The sequence below is a fragment of the Cynoglossus semilaevis genome, chromosome 17 (assembly GCF_000523025.1).
Source record: "Cynoglossus semilaevis isolate Cse_v1.0 chromosome 17, Cse_v1.0, whole genome shotgun sequence".
NCBI lineage: Eukaryota > Metazoa > Chordata > Actinopteri > Pleuronectiformes > Cynoglossidae > Cynoglossus > Cynoglossus semilaevis.
This window is the reverse complement of record NC_024323.1, coordinates 6,116,000-6,141,468: the sequence shown is the minus strand read 5'-3', so window position 1 is coordinate 6,141,468 and position 25,469 is coordinate 6,116,000. Positions and strand designations below refer to the sequence as shown.

Sequence of the window (25,469 nt, the reverse complement as noted above, 5' to 3'; positions counted from 1 at the left end):
TGTTAACTGAGATAATTTATTAGATTTTTTTTAAATAAACATCCTACATTAGCTTTCAAGCACTGTTAGTAAATTAGTGTTTGAAATGTCATTAGCCCAGCTAAAACATAGTTAGAGAAAATTATTATTCTTAAACTAAAAGCTAGACTAGATATTTTGCTAAAACAACTAAAAGATAAATAAACATCGGCCAAAACGTAGTTGAAAAATAATAATGTGTGTACAAGAACTAAACACCTTATTCATACTTTTATTACCAAACAAAAGGACAAAGACAACGTACACTTTTTTATATACGACTATTGTTTATTATTTTCTGTTTATTGTGCTTTGATCTTAAGTCCTCCAAGACATCATGTGTTACGGCTGTGTTAATACTGCTGATAGAGAACTGCTGCAGTGGTTACCGAACTAGCGTAAGCTTTGTGGTTTCAAGATTCACAAAAATGATCCTGCAAAACCGAACGTTTGTGTATGTCTGTGTGTGGTTTCATAATTGTGGCTGTGAATAGGCTGAAGATCGAGCTGAGAAAAAAAATCTCAACTCTGTATTCTGTGCTTCTTAGCTGACGTCTGTGCTTATTTCATAGGTGGAATACGGTATAAAAATACACTGCCTGTTGATGCAAAGAGAGTCGGTTTTTAACACAGACCAAGTGTAGGCAGTGTCCTGGGCCGGTGTTTGCTGTAGGAGGGGGTGCTGTGATGCCCCTAATAAGTAGTTACAATAGGGGACCATGGAGGGCGCCAAATCACACTATAGGCATCAAAATGTCTGGAGCAGACTCTAAGCTGGAACGACACAGGCTTCTGTGACTGAAGTGAAGTGAGGACATCACACATGTTAATGTCTATGATGAAACAGAAAAACATCATTATCACCACGTCGTCTTCTCAGTTGTGCTTGGTGTGGAGCATTTCAGCCAGCAAAGAGTTGCAGGGCAAATCCCCAAGAAGATGGCGCTGGTACAAATACTCCTCAACCTGCAGGCTGATGCTGCGTACCTCAGGAAGCCTCAGCAGCAGCTGACCAAACTTGTCTGAGTGTCCAGGGTGGATGTAGTGAGTGTGCTCCATCAAGGCTCGATTCACCCTCTCTTGGATCTGCTCCACCTGACTGCGACCCTGCAAGTCCTTCACATCTGCACAGACAGGCACGGATATGGATTATGAACGCATCCGAACACTCACACATTGTCTGGACTTTGAAAAACAACAACTCACCTGGGTTGAACAGGACCAGATATTTAAGACAAACAAATTCGTGTCTGTCCAACTGGAGTGTCTTCAGTTTGGACACCAGGTCTTGTGTCCTTGACACCAGGCCACTGAGTGTCACCCCTGCCTGGGAGATAATGGTCGACACTTCAATCTGTAACAAACACAGACTCCCTTTCAGTTATCATCAGAATCTACTGAACTGTAGTGTCAATGAGGGAAACATGACTCAACTCTTAGATATTTATGATTATATATATATATATATATATATATATATATATATATATCAGCTACCACAGAGGTGCAGTGGGTTCACATCACCACTTTACTCACTTTCTCTCAAAAACAGACAGATTTTTTTAATGAAAGACTCAGTTGTGGTCAGTCACTACCCATAGTTGCCTACATAGGCTCAACCAATATTTAGCTTTTTTTCTGTACTGAATACTTGCACATAAACATGTTACGACAACAATTTCACCTGTGTTACATTCTTTGCTGCGTGTTCCAGGCATTTAAAGTATTCATTTATTTATGTCTACCAAACCTTTATGTTTAAATAACTGGTATCAAACTAACCTGTTGTCCCGTGACCAAATATATGCATCCCTCTTTGCCGTAGTCCACCTGTCTGCACAGGTGGTCCAGAACTAGCAGCTCGCTCCAACAGCTCTGCAGTAGCACCATCTGGTCCTCCACCTACAATGATAGGCATAGAAATACAGTGTGTAATGTTGCCTTACTGCTGGAAGCCCTCAAAGAAAATCACACAGGCAATTTGACTGTTGAAAAATGTATATACATGACATTTATTTTATCTAACATTTATATATAAAATACATCTGACAGATCTATACATGATCTTAATTTCCCAATGTATCGATAACTCTAAGTTATAGTTAGTTATCCAACTCCAACTCCATCTTAAATTATCCTTACTTAGTCGGGACAGACAAAGTGTCTCCATAAAGATCATTTTTCACCTAAAGCATAGTTTCCACACACACACACACACACACATCAAGCCTGCAACATGCCATAATTGAATCACCTTCAACTCCTTGAAGAGCGTGGTGTTCCTGGCCCACTCAACCAGTCCAAACAGAGTCTGGTCAGCCATTTTACAAATGATACTGAATGTATTGAGACAATCATGTTTCCCTCGGTTGGCCTGTTCTCTCTGCAGGCTGGCCAGGACTTTGGCACACATCTGGCTCTCGTCCTGCTCACATTCCATTAGAAGGTTTAAGAAGTCGGTGGTGGGATAGGCGGGCGGAGGAGTGTGTGAGGTTTGAGTGAGAGCTCGGGAGAGTGATGGGCCGGATCTTAGCGCGGAACATGTTGCGGACACCGGTGTGCCTCTTGGTGTGAATGCACTGTTGGGGTGAACGACAGGGTCAGCAGGAGCTGTGCTGCGGGTGAACGCCCTGTCTCCCTTCTCCTGGGAGAAAACAGGGAGCGTGCTGTAGTGTCTGGCAGGACAAGGCAAGGACGGAAGAGTGAGAATTCTGTCAGTGTTCACCGTGCAGTCCAGAGGCACAGACACTCCTGACTGCACCGTGCCGGGCGAATACATGTAGGTCTGATGAAAAGCGTCTGAAGACGATGGTGTGCTGGTGTGGTTGGCCACAGGGAGGTCATCTCTTGTGGTGGGGCGTTGTGCGTGGGTGGTTTCCTGCTTAATCCTGTAGGGGGCACTGCTTGTCTGAAGGTGAGCCCTTTGCTGTTTCATCTGCCTGTCCCGTCGGTACAGAGGGCCAAATTTATTTCTGCCACCTCTCATACGATCCGCTCTTACAGCTGTCGACAACACATTAATCACGTGTTTTTAGAATTTGTTTTCAAAGATAATGACGTTTATGACGTGGATACTGTTTGTAGTATGGCAGCTCCAAGATACAGAGCCATTACTGTCGGTGTGATCCAGGTCACAACAGTACTTATTTATCAACACTATGATAAGATGTATGTGTACAAAACTGAAAACAGAACCTTCTCTTTTCATTCCCACTGCCAAACACTTCTGGAAGCGGCAGAAAGGACAGCGTTTCCTCTGGGACAGATTCATGGGGCAGCGCTGCTGTTCTGAACACGTGTAGTGCTTGTTATTCTGCACTGAGCGTTTGAAGAATCCCTGCAGCCAGAGGAAAGAAAGTCGTGGCTTTGGCTTTGGAAAGATCACACATTGCTTAAAAAATCAGTAGTTAGCTGATTTACTTGTACTTTTCACTAAAAGTTTAAGTGACATGATGAGGCTCATCACATGTCACTAAACAGTGCGAGGAACTGCTTAAAATAAAAGCCATAACTTGGTCTTTTTCTTTTTTGAGCGACCTTTTATCAGCAAAATAATTTGTGGTGAAATGATATGTTAGCTGCTGCTGTTACTTAACATTCAAAAAAAAAACAAACAAACAGTGAAAACAAAAATTACCTTACAACTTTCACAAGTGAGCAGTCCATAGTGGTATCCTGACACTTTGTCTCCACAGATGGGACAAGCATCCTCCGACTCTACCTCTGGTCTGCCATTTGTCTCAGCCTTGACCTCCTGAGCTGCAGGACAACATTGGAGAGTAGCTGTTGTATTTGAGTCAATCAAAAGAGACATAAACCTTTTGGTCAAGTTTGGCTACAGCTGTTAGTGAGAGAACATGGAAACAATTCAGCAGGTTATCTTTCTTTTCCTGAAACGGCAAGAACATTTTAAAGGAGTGCAGTTTCAGTTCTTAGACGAGTCAAAGAAGCAGCTCCTGTGGAACCACTGCTCACACTGGTATTTAGCATGTAGATATGCAGAGACAAAACTTTATTTCCATTAATTTCACACTTGTATTCAGTTAGCTACGATCTGTGTGACCTGCCCTTGAACACAGTCTATACATTTAAGGTCAATTGACACAGGTGGTGTTTAAAAAGACTGGCTGCACTGCTGACATGTAATTGTGTCATCTGCAGATAGTACCTGCTGATGTCAAGAGAGTAAAGAGCAGCACAGGACCATCCCATTGTAGAGAACTGTATCTTATCACCTTGTTTGATTTCCTTTGACTGCGATCTCTGATATGACCCTTATGTAATTATGAGATTCCACTGGTCACGACTGATCCTAGTCTTTTACATGGAAATATGTGACACAACTACTTTTTTGTACACATTTTCAGAAGGTGCTAGCAACAGCCAAAAAGCCCACTTTGCCAAACACTGGTAAATCAGAACGACCTGTAGACGTTCAAAGAGCAGCTTGTGATGCTTATCAGAAATGGCACCATTCAAATTCAAACATTACACTCACATGTTGATGATCCCTCCAGATTATCTGGACAGTGGTCAGGGTGGTGGACCAGAGGCCAGGGCATGTGTGGGTGATAAGCATCTAGGTCCATTACAGCAGACGGGTCTCAGCTTTTACGCCACTGTGAGTCCAACCTGAGCTTCATTTTCACAGCGACCTGGATACCAGACAGACAGCCTCAGCAGTCAGACAGGCGAACAGGCCGGCCCCACAGCCCCGCTGGACTGATGGTTGTTTGAGGCCCGCAGGTGGACTTCGATCCATGGTGTCGTAAAAACATTTCCTGACTGACACTCCTATACAGTTTGTCACTCAGTCAGCAAACCATCTCACATTTTTGAACAGACACTGTCAGAAAGCCACCTGCTGGACTCTTTCAGTAGTGCAATCCCTGGTTTACTGTAACACAAAGCTGCCAATAAAAAAAGTAAATGGCATAGGGAGTGCTGGTAGATCATGGGTATTGAGATTAAAATATAAATATACTGTAGTCCTATGGTGTGTAGCAGTCACCACACACAGTATTATAAGAATGAAATCATATTGTGCCATACAGCTACACACGTTTATTCAGTTTCCCAACATATAATAGAAATAAAGTGTATTTGGTTTAAATTAGTAAATATATATTTCACAAAGAGCACTTTAACCTGGTCATTTAAATAGTAACTCTCAGCCAAAAAAACGTGAACACCTCTGCTCTAAACACATCCAAAATTCTCACATAAGATCAGACATGATTGAGGAAACCTGTGAAATTCCCGGCAGTGTTAAATTGCCGTTGTGTGCTATTCATGTCATTAATTCATAAAAACAAGTGATATTTTCCAGTATTTTCCAGTAAAGACATGTAATCAACTCCACTGCAAATCAGTTCTGTTGGGTATCTTAAGCTCTAGTTGTTTATTTGTAGGTATGGAATGTTACGCGTCATTGATTTTATTCCGTACGACATGAACTGCAGAATATTATCTCGGTGCTTTGAAGTGGAGAGTGATATCAGAAGGAAAGGACGAGCAGTTAAAGGGCGTATTCTTTTGACACCATACGGTCTTGCAGGCATTGATTGTGACACTGCTTAATTATATCACCTTTCCTCTTTTAAAAAGAAGCTCAATATGACACCGCCCCCACCTTACTCTTTTTTAAATCAATATTTGTATGTAACCTTAGTGTTAAGTTAATTCAGTAAGAAGGAAGCGCTATTGCAGTGATTATTTTTGTGAATGATTTTAGTATGTTATTAGAGTATGTCATTTCTGGGCCGGCATTTTATGGCAGATTTGTTGATGGATGGGTTTGGCTTGGACTTTTGTCACAAAATTTGGTCCTGGGACGTTTTTGTATAGTTAGCTGCCGTAGGAAAGAGCTAAGATAAAGTGTTTTCTGGTGGTTGGATAGTGATTTTAAACATTTCCTCATCATAAAACAATGGAGTTTGAACACATTCTGGGAATCGGGTCCGGTTATGCAGTATTTATTTTTTCTGAGGTTTTGCCTTCGTCCTCCACAGACAGCAGATAAATCAAAAGAAAACGTTGAACAATGATAAACGTTCCAGATGAGTCCAGCTCAGCTGTTGTCTTAACAGAGGTCATCCAGAGTTCATTGTAAAACACAATTTCATGCAAATAAAATGGACACTGTGTGCTGCAATGGAAGTTGGAATCTTTTTATTCAGTTCCGGACAAGACAATATCCTAAACGGACGTAGTAAAGAAATAGGCGATGCAGTCATTGTGAAATGATTTTCGCCGGAAACTTCACGTGTGTCAGCAGTGACAGCAGTTGTCAACGTCTGAGTTCAGTCAAGTCCAGTACAAGGTAGCTCTCCATCAGCTTCAAACCACACCTCATTGTGTCTTTGGAAGAGTGTCATTGGACTGTAGGAAACACACACACACACACACACACACACACACAGACATGCACTTCATTAAGTCAGTTGTAGCCATTTCCAGTTATCCTCTCGGTCTGATAGTTTTACCTGTTGTAACCAGCAGCATCGTGACCACCTTTTTTGTATTTTGCACCAGCTGAGTCCAGGGCAGAGGAGAGACTCTTTGCAGCACTGCCATCTGAGATGGTTGTCAGCCATCCACCATAGCTCCTCACGTACACGTTCATATCTTTTGTTTCGTAGATGTACACCTGCAAGTCAACTTTCATCGTCGGTTTGTGGTAAAGATCACATAATCACTTTCCTGTTCCTTGTTTTACAGAACCTTACCTTATCTTCATTATCAATAGGTTTGGGTGGATCTGCCTGATATTCAGCGGGTAGCAAAAAACTCATTCTGTACTCGCCAGTTTGAAGGAAACCCTTATCAGGGATTCTCATAACAACAGGAGCTGTCATTTCAATTTTCTTTCCTTATTTAAATAAAGACAATACAATGGTCAGACAATAGACATGCATTGTATTAATTTACTTGTGTGTGATTAAGGTATACAAATTCCACACACATACACACACACACACAGTCAAATGCACAAACCCTTTTCATTTGCACCCTGGATGTAGTTGTACAGTCGTCTGAAGGTTTTCATTGCTGCAAATTCCATTAGGAAGGATGTCTCATTGGTTGATACCCATTTCACAGATTTGTAGTGGCGGACCTGAAGGACACCAACAAACATAAGGGATTTAGGATGTCAAATATTTGAAAATGAAAATCCAAAAAAACAAAAACAGTTGCTCTGACCTCATAGTCATCCGTCTTGCAGATCAGATCAAACAGGAAGCACTCGTTCGTCTCTGAGCAGAAATCTAACTGAGAGGAGTCTCTGAAAAAAAAAGAAAAAAAAACATTTAGTATTTGATGGCAGAATTCAAAAATACCAAAAAGGTATGTGCATTTAGACCCAGATTTAAAATTTTAAAACTAAATCCAGTGGCTTTTTTAACAATGAACAATGTAGTTAGTGGTGCAGTTTTCTTTATTTTACTGTAGGTAGAGGTTGCTCCGTGTCGTGCTCAAAGACTCTGGAGTCAGTGTTTATTGAGGAGAACAAAGGTATGCATAGGATACAAGAGTATGCATGTGGAAAACTGAATGCCACTTTTATATTCTTATTTTTATATATATTCTTGGGTATAGCTCTGTTATGTTTTTGGTGAGTATAATAAAACCAGAATGTAATATTGATATTGTTTGCCGAGGTTGTTCTTTGTATTTGCCTATTTTCTCCTATTTAGTCTCTGGAAACAAAAAAACAAATCAAATGAAATACGTATTGAAACAGTAAAAAGATGAAACATTGTTAGAAAGAGCACAGTTGCTGAAAGCGGGTTAAAAATAATATGTGGAAATGTTTTCTCTCCTATATGATTTGTCAGTATCCAAATCAGAACATAAACTCTGATGTCTTACCCAACTGTGGCCTCAGCTGTTAGTGCCAGCATCAAAACCATGACCGCTGAAACGGAGATCCTGGGACACATATGGGGTTTTCATTTAAAACTGACTATTCCTCAATAAACAGATCTAGGCTTCATAGTGAAATCAGGATAACAATAAAAATAGATATTTTTACATGAAGCATTTTACCGATGATAACAACAACAAAACAGAAAAAAGTACTTACATTTTAGTGAGTTCGGTGTTTTGGGTTTTTGAAGCTGTGGGGTTGCCATATTTATACGAGTTACAAAAGGAAATTGGATCCCTTCTCTGGGACAAAAACACAAAAGAAACAGGACAGAAAGCCTTTATGCAATGTGTTGTTGTGTGACCAAAGTGTACATGAAATAACAAGGACAAAATAGCATTATTTATTCTTGAACATGCGTTTAAAACAACATTTCAGTTAAAAAAATAAATAATATTAATAATAATAATGATTGTGGTAATAATACCATTATTTTTATTAGTAGTAATATTAATAATAATAACATTACTAAACAGTAAAACTGAATATTGTGTGTAACAAAAATCTTCTCTGCGTGTAAGTATAATGTTACACTGGGGACCCTTATTTAACTGTTAGTGAATGAATGGTTCCCGAGGATTTCTTTTTATCTCTTATTGTACAAAATGACCTCTGTGACATTACGGTCAGACTCACACAGTACTACACAAAGACAACAATGGTCTGAATGAACACCTTTGAACTTCTATTCAACTATCCCAAGAGATTTAAGATATGCCGTGCCTCTAGTTACAAAGGTAATCCTACTTTCCCAATCAAATATACAAAGCAAAAGAAAGAAAGTATTGTCTTCTCTTTTTCTTTAGTAAAAGAAATGTATATTTGTGCACAGCCCCTGGACTAGGGGAACCTGGGTTGACATGCATGTGGCTTTGACCTTGTCCCTTTGTTGCAAGTGTAGCAGTGAATTTTTTATTTTTTTTCATCCACAGAGGAAAAAAATAATAATAATAAACCCCCCAAAAATGACAACATTATTTTTCTACTGCACAGTGGCAGTTAATGTAGTTTTTTGTTATACAGCTCAAGAACATTGTGCTGTTTATTGTGCCTCTACTTTATTGTTTTACATTCTTTGGTATAGCTCTGTTGTGTTTTTGGTGACTACAATATAAAAAGAATGTAATATTGATATTGTTTGTTGGGATGAGGTTGTCTCTTTATAGTTTTCATCAACTTAAAGGTACGGTTTGGTATTCCAGCTGACAGCATATCGCTTTGCTAATGGGAGCATTCTATGGAGGAGTACACGAAAGGTTCACTATGATGTGAACAAAACGGTTTCACTCAAATCTTTTAGTTTTGGTCAAATATAAAAATTTGCTCCAAACAGTAAGAACTCACGTGGCCTCAGATGTCAGCACCAGCAGAGTGACGACAAGTCCTGCAAGATGAATCCAAGAAGATGTACATGAAGTTTGTTCATTAGGTTACTTTTCAAAAAACCAGGTTAACGTGACTTCTTGTGTGGGAAATTTTCAGTTGTTATGCTACTCTAATGACTTGAGGCATGTCCTTAGTTTAAATTGTCTTATATTTGTATGGCTATAAAGTGTATAGTGTAAAATTATGTGCAGGATGCACAGCACACATTTTGGAGAATGTTCTCTTGTTTTAAAATATAAATATTTTGGATTTATTATGAACTATAATAAAATTCCTGTCCAAGTCAAATATACAGATGAATCGCCTTTGAGGAATCAGATTGGACAAAGATGACTGGATCAATTTCTGTTGCATGCGCAAATCTCATGACAACAGGCCAGAAATTGGCTGCGCCGTTACACTGACTGGCCTGTACACGTGCGCAAAACTGGTCAAGAACAAGCCGGCCCAGAGAGCTCTATCACGTGTACAACGTGCGTTTTGACTCAAACGCAGTAAACAGGGACGTCAAAATCACGTCAAGTGGTCTTAATAAAACAAACCCGGAATTTCACCTTTCAAACTAAAATAATGGAAAAACGTCGGCTCGCTGTGGCGCCTTTGTGTAACATCCAGATTTTTATTGTTTTTCTCTTGTTATTATTGTACACTCACATTACATAATGCAGCATCTTACTTTTATTTATATCAAAAGAAGCATATTTGAATTATCCGAGCAACAGCAACAAAAAACTAAAAATATGTAAGAGTCAAGGAAGCTATCTATCTATCTGTTTGTCTATCTATCTATCTATCTATCTATCTATCTATCTATCTATCTATCTATCTGTCTGTCTGTGTATTTTCTCAGAGGTTTAAAAATATTTTATTTTGAAAAGTGTCTCCGGAAACGTCATTAATATGTTTCACCAGCTTGCTGCTTGTGCGAAGTCTAGCTAGGGGAGAGGAGCCGTATGAGTACAGAGAATACGTTTTATTATAAATGAACAGAAACTATCAGAATGTTTTAAACCCGATTACGTGGAAGAAAGAACCAAAACAGGTGGGTGTTCATCTTTCCGTGATTTAGTCAATTAAACTGACAAGTCAGTGCTGCTGCTAAAAGCCTCTAAAATGGAGGTGAAATGTGGGTCCATCATGAATCGGCTGCTAACAACACTAAATAAACGAGATAGTCACCATCATCAACAACAACAAAAACAGCAGTGCTCCAAGTATTGTGCATACATTTTGAGTAGAGCTTGTATCCCGTTTCAGTGAAGGTGATCAGAAATGAGTGTGTTCATAATCATGCTACAGTAGCTACAGTAGTTAGCATCGGTGGATTTCATACAGCACAAGGGGGGACTGAGGGGGGGGGGAGGGTACGACACCTAAAGGCACAGGAGTTTTCGGATAATTAATCTTTCATTTCTTCCATTTCAATAATAAAACTGCACCCTGCGGTTTGCTTCGCGTTATTCTAAAACGAATGTTCACATCGATACGTGCACCACACTCCAAAAAACAAAACAACACTGGTATGCACTGAAATCTACCAGTAGGTCCCACCCGTCTTGTTTTTGTTAATATTGTTACAGTCTTGCAGATTGATTATCGGACCATAAAGGAAAACCTTTCCTTCACGACAGTCAGAACAAACAGGTTTCTGTTAAACGTCTAATCACCTGGATAAGCTGAACTACCCAACAGTTTCTCTGCACATACCTGGTGAATACCTTCCCGTATGTATCATGCATGTATCAAGATATAGAGACAGTGATATGGTATATTGTGATATACTGCGATTCTATTGGCACATTGAAATGTAGATTTTTTACAATTTAATTTAATTGTAGGAAAACTGTAGGAAACACACATTTCTGTTATGTGCTTAAGGAAAGGAAAGGGAACTCCTTGTCATTGTGAGATTGTGACACACATCACTGCACACAATGAAATTTAACCTCTGCATTTAACCCATCACCAAAGTGAACAGTGGGCAGCTTTTTGGGCGCCCGGGGAAATATCAGGTTACTAAACTTGATACAGAGGGATCTACATTTATAATTGCTAGAAAATAAATAAAAGCAAAATAAAATGAACCCAACGGCATAAATATTTGCATGTGAATTGTTCATTTAAAAAAGTCTATACAGTGTTGTACAATATAGATGTGGTATGTTGTTCTAACACACTGAGTTTTCTCTATCTTTCCTTCTTTTAGGAATCACCAGCAACTTGGCAACAACTCTCCCCACATGTCCACAGACTTGCCACTCCATATACATTCATATTTAAAAATATATTTGCATTTACTTTAATACCATATCTGTAAGTCACCTTGTGCCTCTCTACATGTTAAACATCATCATCCACCAGCAAGAAGAAACAAAACTAACAAAAGACTTCAAGTGTTTTAGCAAAGTCAGATGAACAGCCACCAGTCGCTTAAGGTCAACCATAAGATCATTTATGTGGAATTGAATGCCCTGAGAAAACGGCATTTAGCGTTGTTCTGACTTGTTCAAACACCAAAACTTCATTATCAGCATCAGCATTACTCATATTGAGTTGGTCCACTGAAAAAAAAGCACTTAACACCATCATGGCCTCCATCACCCACTTATCGGAGACTGAAATCCCAGACAACCACAGAGAGAGCTGGCTGGCACTACTTTCTGCTGCAGAAACATATTGCCAGAAGTCAGGTTGTGACTTGGCCATACTAACAGCTTATAGGAAGTTCCAGTCATCAGCTGGAAGTGCAGGTAGAGGTGAAGATGCGAGGAGTAAGCGAGAGAGCAGCAGTGCCTTTCTTAGGGAGTGTGACTACTCCTACAATGTCTGGGGTCAGGGCTTTTTGGCTGAGTCAACGCGCCGCTACATGGAAGATATTGGTGTGCTACACTCAACAACCATGCTGACGGCCCAGAAGCATACCCGCCAAGCTGAGGGGGAAGGGGAAACCAAACTGGTGGTTGACCTGTCCTCTGACCCTGGACACAAAGGGGTAAGTTACTCCCACTTGTGTAATGTATTTAAAGGTTGCACTATTTCAACATGTTAGTCTGTAATACAATGCAACCATTGCATTATTTCAGAGCTTCACAGCAGATTGCGGTGTGGGTGGAATCAGTCCCAATAGCCGACTGTACTCCCAAAGCTACCCGTCCATCTACAACTCAGGAGCTGGAGATGGGCAGGTAGCTGCCCAGAACAGCAATGGAGAACGAGTGAGAGAGAAGAGTGTACTGGAGGCAGAGAGAGGAAGACAGAGGGCTGGTATTGTGGATTTGGAAGAAGAGTGTGAAGATGAGGAAGAAGAGGAGGACATGGATGAAAGAAGGACCTTTGGGACAGAAAGTGCTGGTGAGGACCAGTATGTTTTTTTTGTTGTTGTTATTTTTTTACAGGGAGGTGAAATGATACTGAAAACAATAGTAGTATTTGTGAATATCTTCTATATGTGTTAACTTTTAATCCACCTGTCAACTGGGAGTTAGCTCACCAGAAGTGTAAATTAAAATTTTTACTACAGTGTGACAACATCATGTTTGTTTAATTGATCTGCGTACTATAATATTGGAGTGCTTTCTAACTGCATTTGAGGCAACGTTGTGACTGCTTTTAAGGAGTGGGAATGTATGTTCAAACATGAGGGTAAAAGCTAAAATTTCATGGTTAAATCTTCATTTAACATTGTCCCAGTAGAAAGCAGCCTGATCCAGCAGAGGGTGCTGTAAAAAGCTGTACTTTATTGCTTGTTTCTGCCGTCAGTGGAAGAAGAATGTGCTGCTGGTTGGTTGTTTTCACTCTTGATCTAACTGTCAGACAATAATAAGACTGAAACCTGTGTATACCAGTGTGAATTAAAGTGTCACATTAGTGAAACGGACCTGGTTTAACTTCGACAATAACATAACACTTTGAAACTGCAACTGTCCCTGTCTTTTAGTTTATATATGCTAATAACTTCTATCCTGTGTGTTCTCCAGGTGTGTTCTCCATGGATGAAGACTCTTTGTCTCGGGACTGTGAGCCCTTCTTTGAATCTGATGGGGAGGAGGAGAGCACAGATGGTAAGGATTCTGAGAAGGGGAATCTGTTTCATTTTACTGCTGTGTCAAGTATTAGGTTAATGTAGAAATATGATATAATAATAATATACAAAACTGCAGCTCAAACCCCACCATTGGTCAGGTTTGTCTCAGTCATTAAGAATCTATACAGATCAATAGAGATTCAAGCCATATTTGTTCTAATAAAGTAGCACTTGGTTTGTAGTTTATCACTTCCTACCACCCTGCTGCCCATCACTACATAACTATAGAAGATGGGCTGTAATTAAACTGTGATTTGCTTGAATGATGTAACTCTTCCAACACCACGGTTTCCATGCGTTCTGGAAAATGATTGACCAATATTCCAGTCATGGAAGGCATATGGAAATTGAAACGAAAGGTTAAATGTCCTGGAACCGTTTTAGCTATCCTGGAACATTGTTGTGAACGAATGCAAACGGTTTAAAAATTACGTCCATGCATGTCTGTTGTCAGCTTATCTTCTAGGCAACATTAAGGCCCAGCACTATGCTAATAGTGTTTTAGTGCTATTTTATGGTAAAAGTTTAAGAATTTTTTTGGTACGTCAACCATTGATCAAAATTAACATACTATACTAATAATTTTCTGAAAAGGTGTTTACAAAAATACGTATACATGTTTTATTTCTGTTCTAGAAATACATGGAATGTTTTTGTGTCATTTTAAGGAATGTTGATTTATCAGGATAACCATGAAAATGTTGATTGATAGGTATTAATCACAGTCTTGATATAAAAATGTATATTATGTGAAAACCACGTAGAATAGTGACTTATATTCATTATGGCTTTTATGCATTAGGGCTCATTTGTTGCATTGTAGAACATCCATTGAACTTAATGATAGGTTTTGTCTTTATTTACATGAAATAATCTTTTTTTGTGACATCCTCAGGCTCCTTGAGTGAAGAGGCTCCTCCTCCGTCTCGTGTCATGGCAGTGGGAAAGGCTGCGTACTCGTCCCGTCATGGTCACCCTATGGCTCTGGCTCGCTCGCTACCAGTGTCTGTGCCTGTGTGGGGCTGCAGAGGAAACCGAGCTGCTCAGGGAGAAAGCAACAGTGGAGAACGGGTGAGGACCCGCACACACAGACACACACAGACACACGCTGACATGCATGCATGTGCATATTCATACACAAATGCACTGTATGCTTTTTTACAAAAAGAACAAAGCTGCTGTTCTGCATCATTGTCACAAAGCAAGCTTAGTGGCTCAACCAACAAGTTGTCAACTGTATCAGTCATCCTGACAGACTCGTCTCACCTTCGCTGGAGTCCGCTCAACATTCAGCAGATCAGAATAAATCACACTAAGTCCCGTCCAGTTGTCACTTTACAATTGAAATACAGATAAGGCAGTGCAGAGACAAAGTTAATTTATTGTGCACAAACACAGTACGTCACCCATTGATCAAAAGCAACATCATGTACTAATAAGTATATTACTAATAAGTAAATACTGTCCTTTTTGATGATTAAAATAAAAAAAAAAGCCAAAACTTTTTCAATACGTCAATCAGCAAGATGTAACTAATAATAAACTAATAATTTCCTGAAAATGTCTTCAAAAACAAACCTTTCTCAAAAACGAATAAAAATGCATACAGTAGCTATGTCCTTTTTGATTGTGAATTGGTGCTCTTTAATAATGTGGGTCATGAGAGAACTCATTCTGTTGTTTAAGTTGACACTAGCATATTTCATGTTGTCTAAGGTCCTAGACCTGGAAACAATTCTCTTTTCAGCTTACTCAAGCACCAGCTAATGGCCACAACAGCTCCATCAGTTCATGTGACCGTGGAAAATGTGTGAAATCACAGTGAGGTTACGCTCAGAAAAATGTTTTACAAGTAACATGTGATAAAAGACTCTTTTGTGCATATAAACAAGGAATCTGAATTTTCCTACTAAATGTCTGAGTCTTGACCTAGTCTGTACTTGTCTTCCAGATGGGCTGTGCTGACCTAGAGCACATTGCTGCCAGTATGAAAGCCCTGCTTGCCCCTGGAGCCACTGACGGAACAGAAATGTTTGGAGCCCTGCCTCGACCCCGTCTCAACACCGGGGACTTCTCCCTTAAGCACTGAGCTGAAGCTGGAGTGAACAGGAAACAGAGAGTGAAAAGGTTGTTTTGTTTTCTTTTTACCTGAGGGCGGGTGTGGTGTACATTCTGTGAAATGGTGTCAGACCTAGTACCTCTATTTATTTCTCACTAACCAGAGTTAATGACAAATGAAGAGAAAGAGAAAAGGTGTTGTTATGGCTATGAACACTAACTTTTACAACACTACACCCCCGCCCCACCACCACCATCGCTGCCCTGTCACTACACATTTCACAAGACTAGTGAAGTGCATTGTGAAACACTATGGCAGGATTGGACTTCGAGTAGTGCTTAACTAAACATGAAGCTTGTGGCTTATAAAATGTGTGCAGGGGAACCCAGCACCACCTCCACAAATGCATTTTTGTACAATTACTTTTGCTAATGAATGACTGACTGAGGACATGATTGTAAACAAACACAGTGGACTGTGTTGATACCTTTGCTCCAGTCGTCTTATTGAAGTGATTGAATGAATGAGACAAAGACATGTGGTGGAGGGTGTGAAAAAGTGAACCGAGTGAAGAGACAGGAACTGTTCATATCTGCTATTTCGCAAAAAAAAAAATCTGTTCAGTATTCGTTTCAAATAAAGGAGCAAAACTAAGAAACCTTAGTTATTGTGTGTGGATGTAATGCTCTGAAAATCCTCTAGAGGGCGCCAGTCCTCTACAGTTCGTTCATTAGAAGGCTCCTGTAGTTGAAACAAAACTGTGACATCAGTGTAATTCCGCAATACTATTTATTGAACACAGTCAGCGCTTAAAAAAAGGGCTTTTCTGACACTTGTTCAGTTTTTTCATGGTCTTTACAGTTTGACATGGGAAATACCGTCTTTGAACAGAGGAGGGGGCCTCAGACATCAATTATTTCCAACCTACAATGCCATCTTTAATTCTCTCCCCAGGAAGTACAGGCGAGGTTACGGTAATGAAAGGCATTTAAAAGAAGATGCAGCCAAATGTGCACAATTAGGAGACCTGTTTTCAAGATGACATATATATTTCTGTGTATGTTTGTGTTGGTGTAAGTGTCATTGAAATAGGAAAGCTGATGGATATGAAGCATTACCAGGTACATGCTGTTGGATGAACAGTGACATAAGATGCTCTTTTCTGTTCTTACAATTGTAAATCTGACTCCATAGAAGTCAGTGCCTCACCAGCCATGAACCTCGTCACTGGTTTGAGCTTGACAGACAATGACATTGTCATGAATTAACTTGCAGAAACCAGTGCTTTGCTTAGAAGGATTTTGATGCTGAAAGTAGCCTACTAAATATGCGTGCAGCCTTTTTACCTTAAATATTTATCTGATTTTAATTTAAAATGAATCATTGTGAAAGTGAAGTATTTTCTGTTGAACTATACCCAATACAAAGGCATTGTAACAGCTCGCTGCTGTTTCATTTATTCAATTTTCCTCCTGCATAGCAAAGTGGGCCGGGTTTGGGCACGAAATTCCCAGGCTGAAAAGGGGCCCCACTCCGGCCCTACATGTAGATAATTATATAGCTGAAATAACAATGAACTAAAAAACTGTTTGAAGTTATTTTGTATTTAAATTATTTATCTTCGTAGATTTTTGCCAATGAGCTTTTCTATTACAGTCGTCAAAGCACGCTCTTTCTATCAAGGAAAAAGTTCTAAGAGACTAAAATAAAAAATAAAAAGGATGTGAATGTCAGCGATCAACTGTAGGGGGCGTGCTGACACTGGAACATTTGTATAACAGAAATAGGAAGATGTTGTACAGTCCTTATTTCCGGTTGCAGATCCGGCACATAAGACACGAGTGTTTGCCGTTTGGGCTTCCAGTGTGCGTTCAAGTCAACGCTGGGCACGGTGGTTACATGTGATTGGTTTAAATGGTGGGGTTTTTAAAATAATTGTCGGTTGTATTTTGTTTGACGTGTACTCTCTCGACCGAACGACTACTAGATTGGGTTCAGGTTAACTTTAACGAGTACAGTGTACTCGTTGAGAATTGCTACAGAAGTTAAACTGACCCCAATTTAAGACAGTTTCCTTGCAACGGATGAAAAAATAATAATTTTGAAAGAATATATATATGTAAATATAAATGGTATCCCTGACCTATAATAAAGTTAACTAGTTTGTAATGTTTGACTTCCATGGTTATGAAAGTGAAGAAGTGCAGTGTATCTATTTTCTAGAGATCATGAATTGTGAAAATCTACTCTTTTTAATCAAATGAAGGTTTTTGTAATTTTCTCCAAAAAACAGAATGGTCAAAAGTGACCTGTAATTAACCTACCATCAAACCAGACCAGTTATTTTACCACGTTTGTCCTGGTCCTGTTTTCACTGCATACTTTTAAATAAACACTTAGGTTATTATTCTGGCACTCTGCACTTAACTATTTTTGGGAACAGAAAATGAATGTCTTCACATTCTTTTTTATGTAAAACTTGTTCTTGACAAAACACTTCATTACAGTATATTTTTGTAATTGTCTTTATCAGTCTGTTAGAGATATTTTTCACTTTATACAAAATTAGGGAGAGAAAGCAGAAAAACAACAACTTAGAAACACTTCTGCAATTCTCTTAGAGAATGCCCATTGGTGTGTCTGTGTTTTACTCTGGCTGGCACACAGTCTCACACTCCACTCAATACTGCTGTCGTCATGGCCTTTTGTAGCAGCACGGAAGGACAGATCAAGAGAGATAGAGAAAAAAATAGAAATGTAGAAAAAAATGAAGAGGTTTGAAAGGAAAAAGGTTATAAATAACAAAAACAAAAAAACAACACAGAAACAGGTGTTCACAGAGGTGTGAAGTGGAATGAGGGCAGGAATCCACAGAGTGTACAGTACTGCTGGCCATGACATCTCAACTGTTATACGTGTGTTATAACAGTTTTGTCTTCCACAGTCATGGTTTTCTCTCCCTTTACAATTGGACTGGTAAAGGCAGCACTCGCTGTTGGCACTAAGTTCAAGAGGGCAGCCTGAGTGTTCCTTTTCCGAGCAGGAACTGCAGGACACGGTCCACCAGAAGAGCTGCAACAAAGTCCACCACCAGAACCTGGGCTATGATCATTTTGAACTGCAAGGAAGTGAATGGGGAGAGGAGTTACTCAAATGTAATGTCTCTTTTATTATTATTAAGAGTAAATAACAGAACGGTGTGTGTGAATCTGTGGAACTTACCTCTGTTGGAATATCTACAAGAGCAAATTGTTCATTAAATTCTGGCGAGGAGCCGGTGAGAAGTCCCACAATTGCTAAGGCTGACAAAGCAATGCTCCACAGTAGCGGTCGGTTCTCACTGAGAGACTCCATGAAAGGGTGACCCTATCAGACACACAAGACATTTCATTTTTCCATCACAGTATCATAAATTCAGATACAGTACTATTACAATAGTGGGATTAAATACCTTGTAGTTAATGGCAAAAGTTGCCATCTGCATGGCCATAGACATAATATACACTGTGCTATTAATTAGACTGGGCTCAAATTCTTTGTACAGGTCAACAAACTGCTCCGCTCTGTAAAAACAAAAGAACTGTAATTAAAATACTGGTAATAAATCAATCAGCATTTGCGTCCTTGCATAAATTACCTGGGTGGACTTCTGCTTTGAGCCTCTTTGTAAAGATACACCAGACTACAAAAGTGAACAGCAAACTGCAACAGCACAGTTAGCACCGTATAAAGGTTGAAGATGTTTGGCAACGGTCGCTCTCTTGACAATGTTTTCAGTGGCTACGAACACACAAACACATACAAAAGCTTTTAGCTGTCTGAAAGAGAAATTGACTAATTACTAACTATTACTAATGAATTCTTACTTTTGATCTAGAAATGAAGAGGAAGCACCCAGCCAACAGCAGGCCCTGTAGGGTTGCCTGGAAATCACTGAACTTGACGCCCTCGAGGTAGAGTACAGACTGGCTGTAGGCCAGAACCAGGGCATTCAGAGCCAGGATTTTAAACATCTGGAGCGTTGTCACAAGAGTGCAGCGGCCTTGCTTTATTACATGGCAAACTGTAGAGAAATGGAAAGTGATATTTATAGTCTATGCCAACCAAGGAAGCAAAATTCTGAAATAAAGTGTGTATCACTAACTGCATTGTATTGAAGAAAGCTTTGAGGTAAAAGGAGCTGCAATTGAGGCGTCTCCCAGCTTCACTACTTGCATCTGATCTTCTTCCATTTCCCGTAGGACCTGACTGATCCTCTCCTGTAACAATAGATTTCCAGGCATTTACAACAGTGTGGTACAACAGACTTAATCAATACGAGGTACATTTTATTCTCTTATTCCAAAAAATGATTCATTCTTTTGTTTGCAGGCGTCTTGTGAAAAAGCAGCCATAAAGAAAACAATAGAACAAAGATAACCTTTGTCAAAAATACTGTGGAATTGGTGGAAGTATTTTAAATCCACACACCTTTTGTGCTGCAAGCTGCTCTTCCCTCTGGGCCATCAGCCTATGCTTGGCTGCTCTGGAGCTTAGTTTCCCTCCAGGTGTTACTAGAGGTAAAGATCTAGACTCTGTTGGCCCATCCCTCTCTCTAACACGTTTCTTTTTCTCAGGGATGCGTTCTGGTGCATTGGCTAACAGAGCAACACCTGAGGGGGAAAAGGTTTATTAGTGCCTATTATAAGATCATACAGAACAATGTCTGCAAGATTATGTGGCTGACAAAACCTACCTACGTGGGCGTGTTTGAGTGCTCCAACATCGTTCGTACCATCACCGCACATCAGGGTTACGTAGCCTAGCCCCTTTAGACTTGTGATCACATATTCCTTTTAACACAACAGACCAATCAGTTACATTAATGACTTTGTTGGTGCACCATCTGTCTGATCTGTGACTCCACAGACATGCAAGTACCACATATTGCACATTTATGAAATAATTGCAAACAATTGTGAGTGCCCAAATGTAACTTTATGGCTTACTTTTTGTTTTGGACTGACTCGAGCAAACACTCGAATGTGGGGCAACAGGGTGTGGAGTAGCAGAGGGTTACTGCTTAATCTGGCCAGTCCCTCTCCTGTTACACACAAGTCAAACTCTTGCACAAATGAAGACAGGGAAGGAGGGGGCACTGGTACACGCACACTGCCATCTATGGACTCCCAGTGCCAATCACCTTTAAAAGAAAACAATTTCAGACACTCAATATTTCACTTTTCTTTTTTGGTAAAAAACAATCTTAAAATCAACAACGACAACAATCTTGACTCACTTTGGTCGGGGGTTGGCTGTAAGATAACTGTGTGTTCTTTCTGGATAAAGTAGAGCTCTCTTGCTACATGGCAAGCTGTCAGAGGGTTGTCACCTGTAATCATAACCACCTGAAAGCAAAAGTAAACGTATTTTGACTCTATTACTTTTCCACGTTGCTGCTTAAAGATGTGTGTATGTCAGCTTGCTTACATGATGAGATGCTTCCTGGATTTCTTTGATGACAGCCTTGCTGTCACTCTTGAGTGGGCAGGACACAACCATGAACCCAGCAAACTGCAGGTTGCACTCCAGTGCATCACGACTTATCTCCCGAACCTATGTCATCCATAGACAATCATTTTTTCGGTTAAAATGTATTTGTACTCCGACTGAGAGTAGAGAGTAAAATAAATTAAATAGAGACCTGCTGATGACTGAGATGCCCCATCTCCTTGTAGCCCAAAGCTAGAACTCGAGCTCCTTCTCGAGACATTTCCCTGTGGACTGTGTCGTAACTCTCTGGGTATGCAGAAAACTATAAAACACAGTCACATTAGAATGTGCCTACACACTGTTGATTAAAACAGAAAACAGCAAACACTTACCATTCCTCTGAGTGTCTCTGGAGCTCCTTTGACAGCTGAGACGTAACAAAGCTCAGTTGACCCCATTTTTTCGTAGGAAGCCAGGACAGACATTCTTTTCAGAGCGCTCGCAAAATGGAATCGCTGGTGGATTTTCAGGCCCTGGGTTTTAATGCCACGTGGAAAAACCTTTTCATCTGTGAAGTAGATGCAATTTTCAGGCATTAAGACTTGAGGCAAATGACTTCAGAAATCCATCAGTAACCCCAAACATTTGGAACCTACAGCTTATAAAGGGATTATCAAGCATTGTCTTGAACACCGTTCATTCCAAACCTTTCTTTTGTATACTCCCTGATACTAGTACTGTCACCCACACTCTAAAAGTTGGGGTTTTTCAGGACAGCAGTGTTATATAGGTGGTAGAGCTAAGTGGGTTCCAGGGTGACATCCAAGTATTCTAATTAAGTATTCTTAGTTTTATCCTTTCACCTTTAGTCAGCGTCCAGTCAGCAGCGGTCAGCATGGCTTTCTCCAGTGGATCTCCAACCAGCTGTCCATCGTCCAGTGTAACTAGTGAGTGACAGGTGGCCACCACTCGATGCGTCTCAACTGGGATTTCAGACACTGGCATCACCTCCTTTCCTCCCCTTTAAAAAAAACAATACTTATGCATAGTTAAAACTTAAATGTTTAGGGTATTCACAAACATCTGAACCATACAATATAATGATTTTGTTGTTTTATAATTGTATTATATATTAAGTAAAAACTCAACTGAAAGTCATGGGCAACATTTACCTGAGGCCAGCTACTCCCCGTACAACAAGGCTGTCACTGGTCAGTGTTCCAGTTTTGTCAAAACAGCAAACCTGCACTTTCCCTGCAAATGGTATTCTGAAGGGCTCTGTGCAGAACACATCTGTACAAGAGCAGACAAAAAAAAATCAAATTAACTACTGCTGTTAGAGCATCTCTGTTTTGTCCAAGTCAGTAAATAAAAACAGCTTACAAAGTTTAGCCAGTGCAATAAGAGATGTGTTAACGGCCAGAGAAAGCTCTATAGGGAGTTCTGGTGGAACCACAGAGGTGAGAATTAGTGTGCACTCCAGGAACAGCTTGTATCGGTTCCGGCTGAGATCCTTGGTTCCTGAGGGAGTTACACAGAATGCAAAAAGGAGGTCTGAATGAGGCATAATTTATTCCATTACTTAAAACTGTGAGATGATCTTATAAATATGAATAATGTCTTTGTTAAATGACAATAAAATCACTGCAAACTCCACTTCATCATCTTACCTTCAACCCAAACATAAACAGCTGCAGCAACAGCAAACACAAGGAGGAAAAGGATGAAGATAAAAGTCTCCAGGTTGTTTGCCGTCACTCTCTTCACCCCAAACAGGATGGTCCGCAACAGTTTACCCTAAAGTCAAATTTGAAAATAATATTTTGTACTTTTCTCTTAGATCAAACTCCATGTGCCTTAATGTGAAACAAATAGGTAATTTTCTCACCTGAGATGTGTAGAATCCTGTTCTCAGAACATAAGCTACACAGCCATTGTCCACAGCTGCATGAAGAGACAAAAATGAAGACTTTCACCTCACTTCAATGACAAAGTCAAGGATAATAAGTTCACTATACCAACATCAGGTAGTAACAGCCTTGGTAAGTAAGTGTACTTACGTTTAAGACCAGCGCTAGCTTTTAACGGAGGGCTATGTTGGACTACTTTGGTCCCACCAGAGATTACATGAAGTCGTGAGTCTAGCTGCAAGTCCAGGACCTGCTCTGAGTCTAGGTCCTCGATTGGCTCCTAAACAACACATATAATTGTATATATTGCAAAGAGGTTTGCAATTATCAGAGTACATTTCATAATCTTCTTTATTTCCAACCTTCATCTGTGGCACAGACTCTCCAGTCAACATCGCCTCATCTACAATACAGCGACCCCTGAGCAGCAGCACGTCACAGGGCACCAAGTTGTCCTGAGGAGATCTACCTATGTAGGAGAGCGTACACATACACTACATTTGACAACGTCACGGATATGATGTGAAAATCAAACACTGGCGGAATATTTACCTATTGAAACAATGTCACCGGGGACCAGCTCGTCACTTGAAACAGGCCTCCACTTCCTGTTACGATACACCTGGCAGTTCATAAAAAAATATACGGAAAATGTAATGCAAACTTTTCAGTCAAGAGTCTAAGGAACCTTTTTTTTTATAATTTTAAGGTAGTAAATTAGTCACATCTACCTGAATCATGTAGGGTTTGTTTCCCATCCGTCTTATTTCAGACATATTCCTCATTTGCTGCTGAACAAGAGAGGCCTCAAATGCTACCAACATGAAGAGTGTGAAAACACTGTAGTACCAGTATTCATCCAGACACCACAGCCCAACACAGAAAACCTGATGGGTGACAGAAGACAGTGATAGTTAAAATCAGTTACAACATATTTTTTTAAAAAATCACACAGATTCACAGACCTGGAAAACAAAAAAGGGAGCTGTGGCTCTTTCTTTGAAAAGCTCCAGAAAATCCGGCACAACCATCTCAGCCCGATTGGTGCCATAGCATTTTTCTGCAGCTCTGAGGTCCCCCTCATCTTGGTAGCCCCGCCAAGACTGGAAGTAGCCCATTGGATGGTTGATGGGGAATGCTATTGGAAGGAAACATTTCTTTTCTTTGTGGTCAAAGATGTAGCGGATCTTTTGAAACTCAAAAGACAGTGTCTCCTGTTAGGAAAACAAATATTTACTTTATTTCACAAGATTGTATTTGTATAAATAACAATTACAGTACAGTGTCATATCAAATAGTGAAGACAATAGTATTGGGGTACTTTATAAATAGATTTAAGTCTTGCCAATAAATCCCATACTGACAATAAATACAAAGACTGACCTGGTCCCTTTGTAGTGCCACGAGCTCAGCAGAGCCATTGTTGGGGGTGGGTATGACCTTTGCCAGTGTAGCCTTGTTTGGATCTGGTTCCTGTATGCACAGGTGACAAATTCACACACTGCAACTGTCAATGTTATTTTTAGCATAGATATGTATGACTGTAGCCTTTTCCTTTTCAAATGTAGCATGCTGGACATAATGTATTTTAAATACCTAAAATGTTTTGCAACCACAAAGCCCTAATCTCAACATCACTCAGCAGGTCCAGGATGACATGAACCAAATCCTCGTAAACACTGATAAATTCTCCAAGATTCGTATAACTATCCACCTGCCACGTTCCGCTTTAAATTAGGTCAGTCAATGTACCTTGAAAAATTGATGCTGTTTCGAGGGTAAAGGCTGGTCTCATTAAACTTGTTTACATAGATTTTTATTAAATTTAAACACAATGTACAAATTATCAATCGGGAATAATAACAGATAGTTTCTGAGTTTTGTTAAACATGTTGCGTTGCTAAGATTGTTACAAAAACTATATACATGTTAACGTGTATTTTTTCATATTTACCTTTGAACAAGTCAGCCAACAGTGCGCGTGCACGGACCAATAACCAGAAAGAGCTGTGAGGACGTGCGCAATCCCGATAGCAGCTAACGCCAGGAGGCCTGCCTCGGGATACTCGGGTGCACCATATACTCCTAGCCACACGTACAGCCAGCACGGGTAAAAAACTGCCAGAAACGGGAGGATGGTGCCGTGTAGCAGCCGAGGCCTGCGCCTGTAAAGCGTCACTGTGCTCACCAACTCGTCACCGGTGCCGCTATCATGCTGCTTGTGGTTCAGTGAGGGAGCCATTTGCATCTCACCCGGTCCTAGGATGCTATTTCCAGTCGTCCCCGCCTCTTTACTGGTGTTGTTCATTGTGTTATGTTAATTGCTCTGATCCGCTCTAGCTACCACGGCTCGGTCGTGCTATAACCGGTAAAATGCGATTATACACACAACAGTGCTCCGTCCAGCCTTTAGAGCCCGTTTCCCTGGATCGCTCGGGCCGGAGCTTCCGCATACGTAAATACGTAGAGACACGTCATTGTTGAGCCGCGAAAATTAAAACATAATATTGTCTTTCATAAATCACAGCTAATTTGCTTTTTTGTTTTCTTCATCCTTACATTTTATCACAACGATAATTTACTGACTTTTGCTCCATAACTACATTTGGA

General features: G+C 40.1%; 4 protein-coding genes across 8 annotated transcripts; 1 reads left to right on the top strand and 3 right to left on the bottom strand.

The window, feature by feature from the left end:
• Window positions 1-284: 284 nt before the first annotated feature.
• Window positions 285-4,806, bottom strand: nr5a5 (nuclear receptor subfamily 5, group A, member 5). The gene is made up of 7 exons (XM_008329608.3): window positions 4,517-4,806; window positions 3,656-3,777; window positions 3,214-3,355; window positions 2,273-3,021; window positions 1,801-1,920; window positions 1,225-1,372; window positions 285-1,142 (listed from the first exon to the last, which is right to left on the bottom strand). The coding sequence occupies exons 1-7, from the start codon at window positions 4,605-4,607 to the stop codon at window positions 895-897; spliced, it is 1,620 nt and encodes a 539-aa protein (XP_008327830.1). The 5' UTR covers window positions 4,608-4,806; the 3' UTR covers window positions 285-894.
• Window positions 4,807-5,955: 1,149 nt separating this feature from the next.
• On the bottom strand, window positions 5,956-8,249 carry soul5 (heme-binding protein soul5). The gene is made up of 7 exons (XM_008329607.3): window positions 8,105-8,249; window positions 7,891-7,950; window positions 7,222-7,303; window positions 7,015-7,135; window positions 6,747-6,889; window positions 6,504-6,667; window positions 5,956-6,399 (listed from the first exon to the last, which is right to left on the bottom strand). Coding segments are annotated over exons 1-7 (651 nt in total). The 5' UTR covers window positions 8,107-8,249; the 3' UTR covers window positions 5,956-6,320.
• A 1,981-nt stretch (window positions 8,250-10,230) lies between these two features.
• akt1s1 (AKT1 substrate 1 (proline-rich)) lies at window positions 10,231-16,910 on the top strand. Of its 4 annotated transcripts, none has more exons than XM_008329598.3 (7): window positions 10,231-10,376; window positions 10,915-11,044; window positions 11,541-12,326; window positions 12,418-12,685; window positions 13,312-13,395; window positions 14,314-14,489; window positions 15,370-16,910. In XM_008329598.3, the coding sequence occupies exons 3-7, from the start codon at window positions 11,922-11,924 to the stop codon at window positions 15,505-15,507; spliced, it is 1,071 nt and encodes a 356-aa protein (XP_008327820.1). In that variant the 5' UTR covers window positions 10,231-10,376; window positions 10,915-11,044; window positions 11,541-11,921; the 3' UTR covers window positions 15,508-16,910. The 4 variants fall into 4 exon arrangements, with proteins under 4 accessions (XP_008327820.1, XP_008327822.1, XP_008327818.1 ...); XM_008329600.3 differs by having other exon boundaries at window positions 10,915-11,058; XM_008329599.3 differs by having other exon boundaries at window positions 10,234-10,376; window positions 10,923-11,044.
• A 1,078-nt stretch (window positions 16,911-17,988) lies between these two features.
• atp13a1 (ATPase 13A1) lies at window positions 17,989-25,318 on the bottom strand. 2 transcript variants are annotated; one of them, XM_008329602.3, is made up of 25 exons: window positions 24,814-25,318; window positions 24,243-24,332; window positions 23,825-24,073; window positions 23,591-23,746; window positions 23,412-23,481; window positions 23,222-23,328; window positions 23,010-23,139; window positions 22,838-22,893; window positions 22,620-22,746; window positions 22,333-22,470; window positions 22,122-22,242; window positions 21,813-21,970; window positions 21,342-21,517; window positions 21,161-21,271; window positions 20,947-21,072; window positions 20,756-20,864; window positions 20,466-20,659; window positions 20,213-20,309; window positions 19,948-20,129; window positions 19,622-19,736; window positions 19,344-19,540; window positions 19,115-19,257; window positions 18,929-19,040; window positions 18,700-18,843; window positions 17,989-18,595 (listed from the first exon to the last, which is right to left on the bottom strand). In XM_008329602.3, the coding sequence occupies exons 1-25, from the start codon at window positions 25,165-25,167 to the stop codon at window positions 18,485-18,487; spliced, it is 3,573 nt and encodes a 1,190-aa protein (XP_008327824.1). In that variant the 5' UTR covers window positions 25,168-25,318; the 3' UTR covers window positions 17,989-18,484. The 2 variants fall into 2 exon arrangements, with proteins under 2 accessions (XP_008327824.1, XP_024919934.1); XM_025064166.1 differs by lacking the exon at window positions 24,814-25,318 and having other exon boundaries at window positions 23,825-23,997.
• Between the last annotated feature and the right edge of the window lie 151 nt (window positions 25,319-25,469).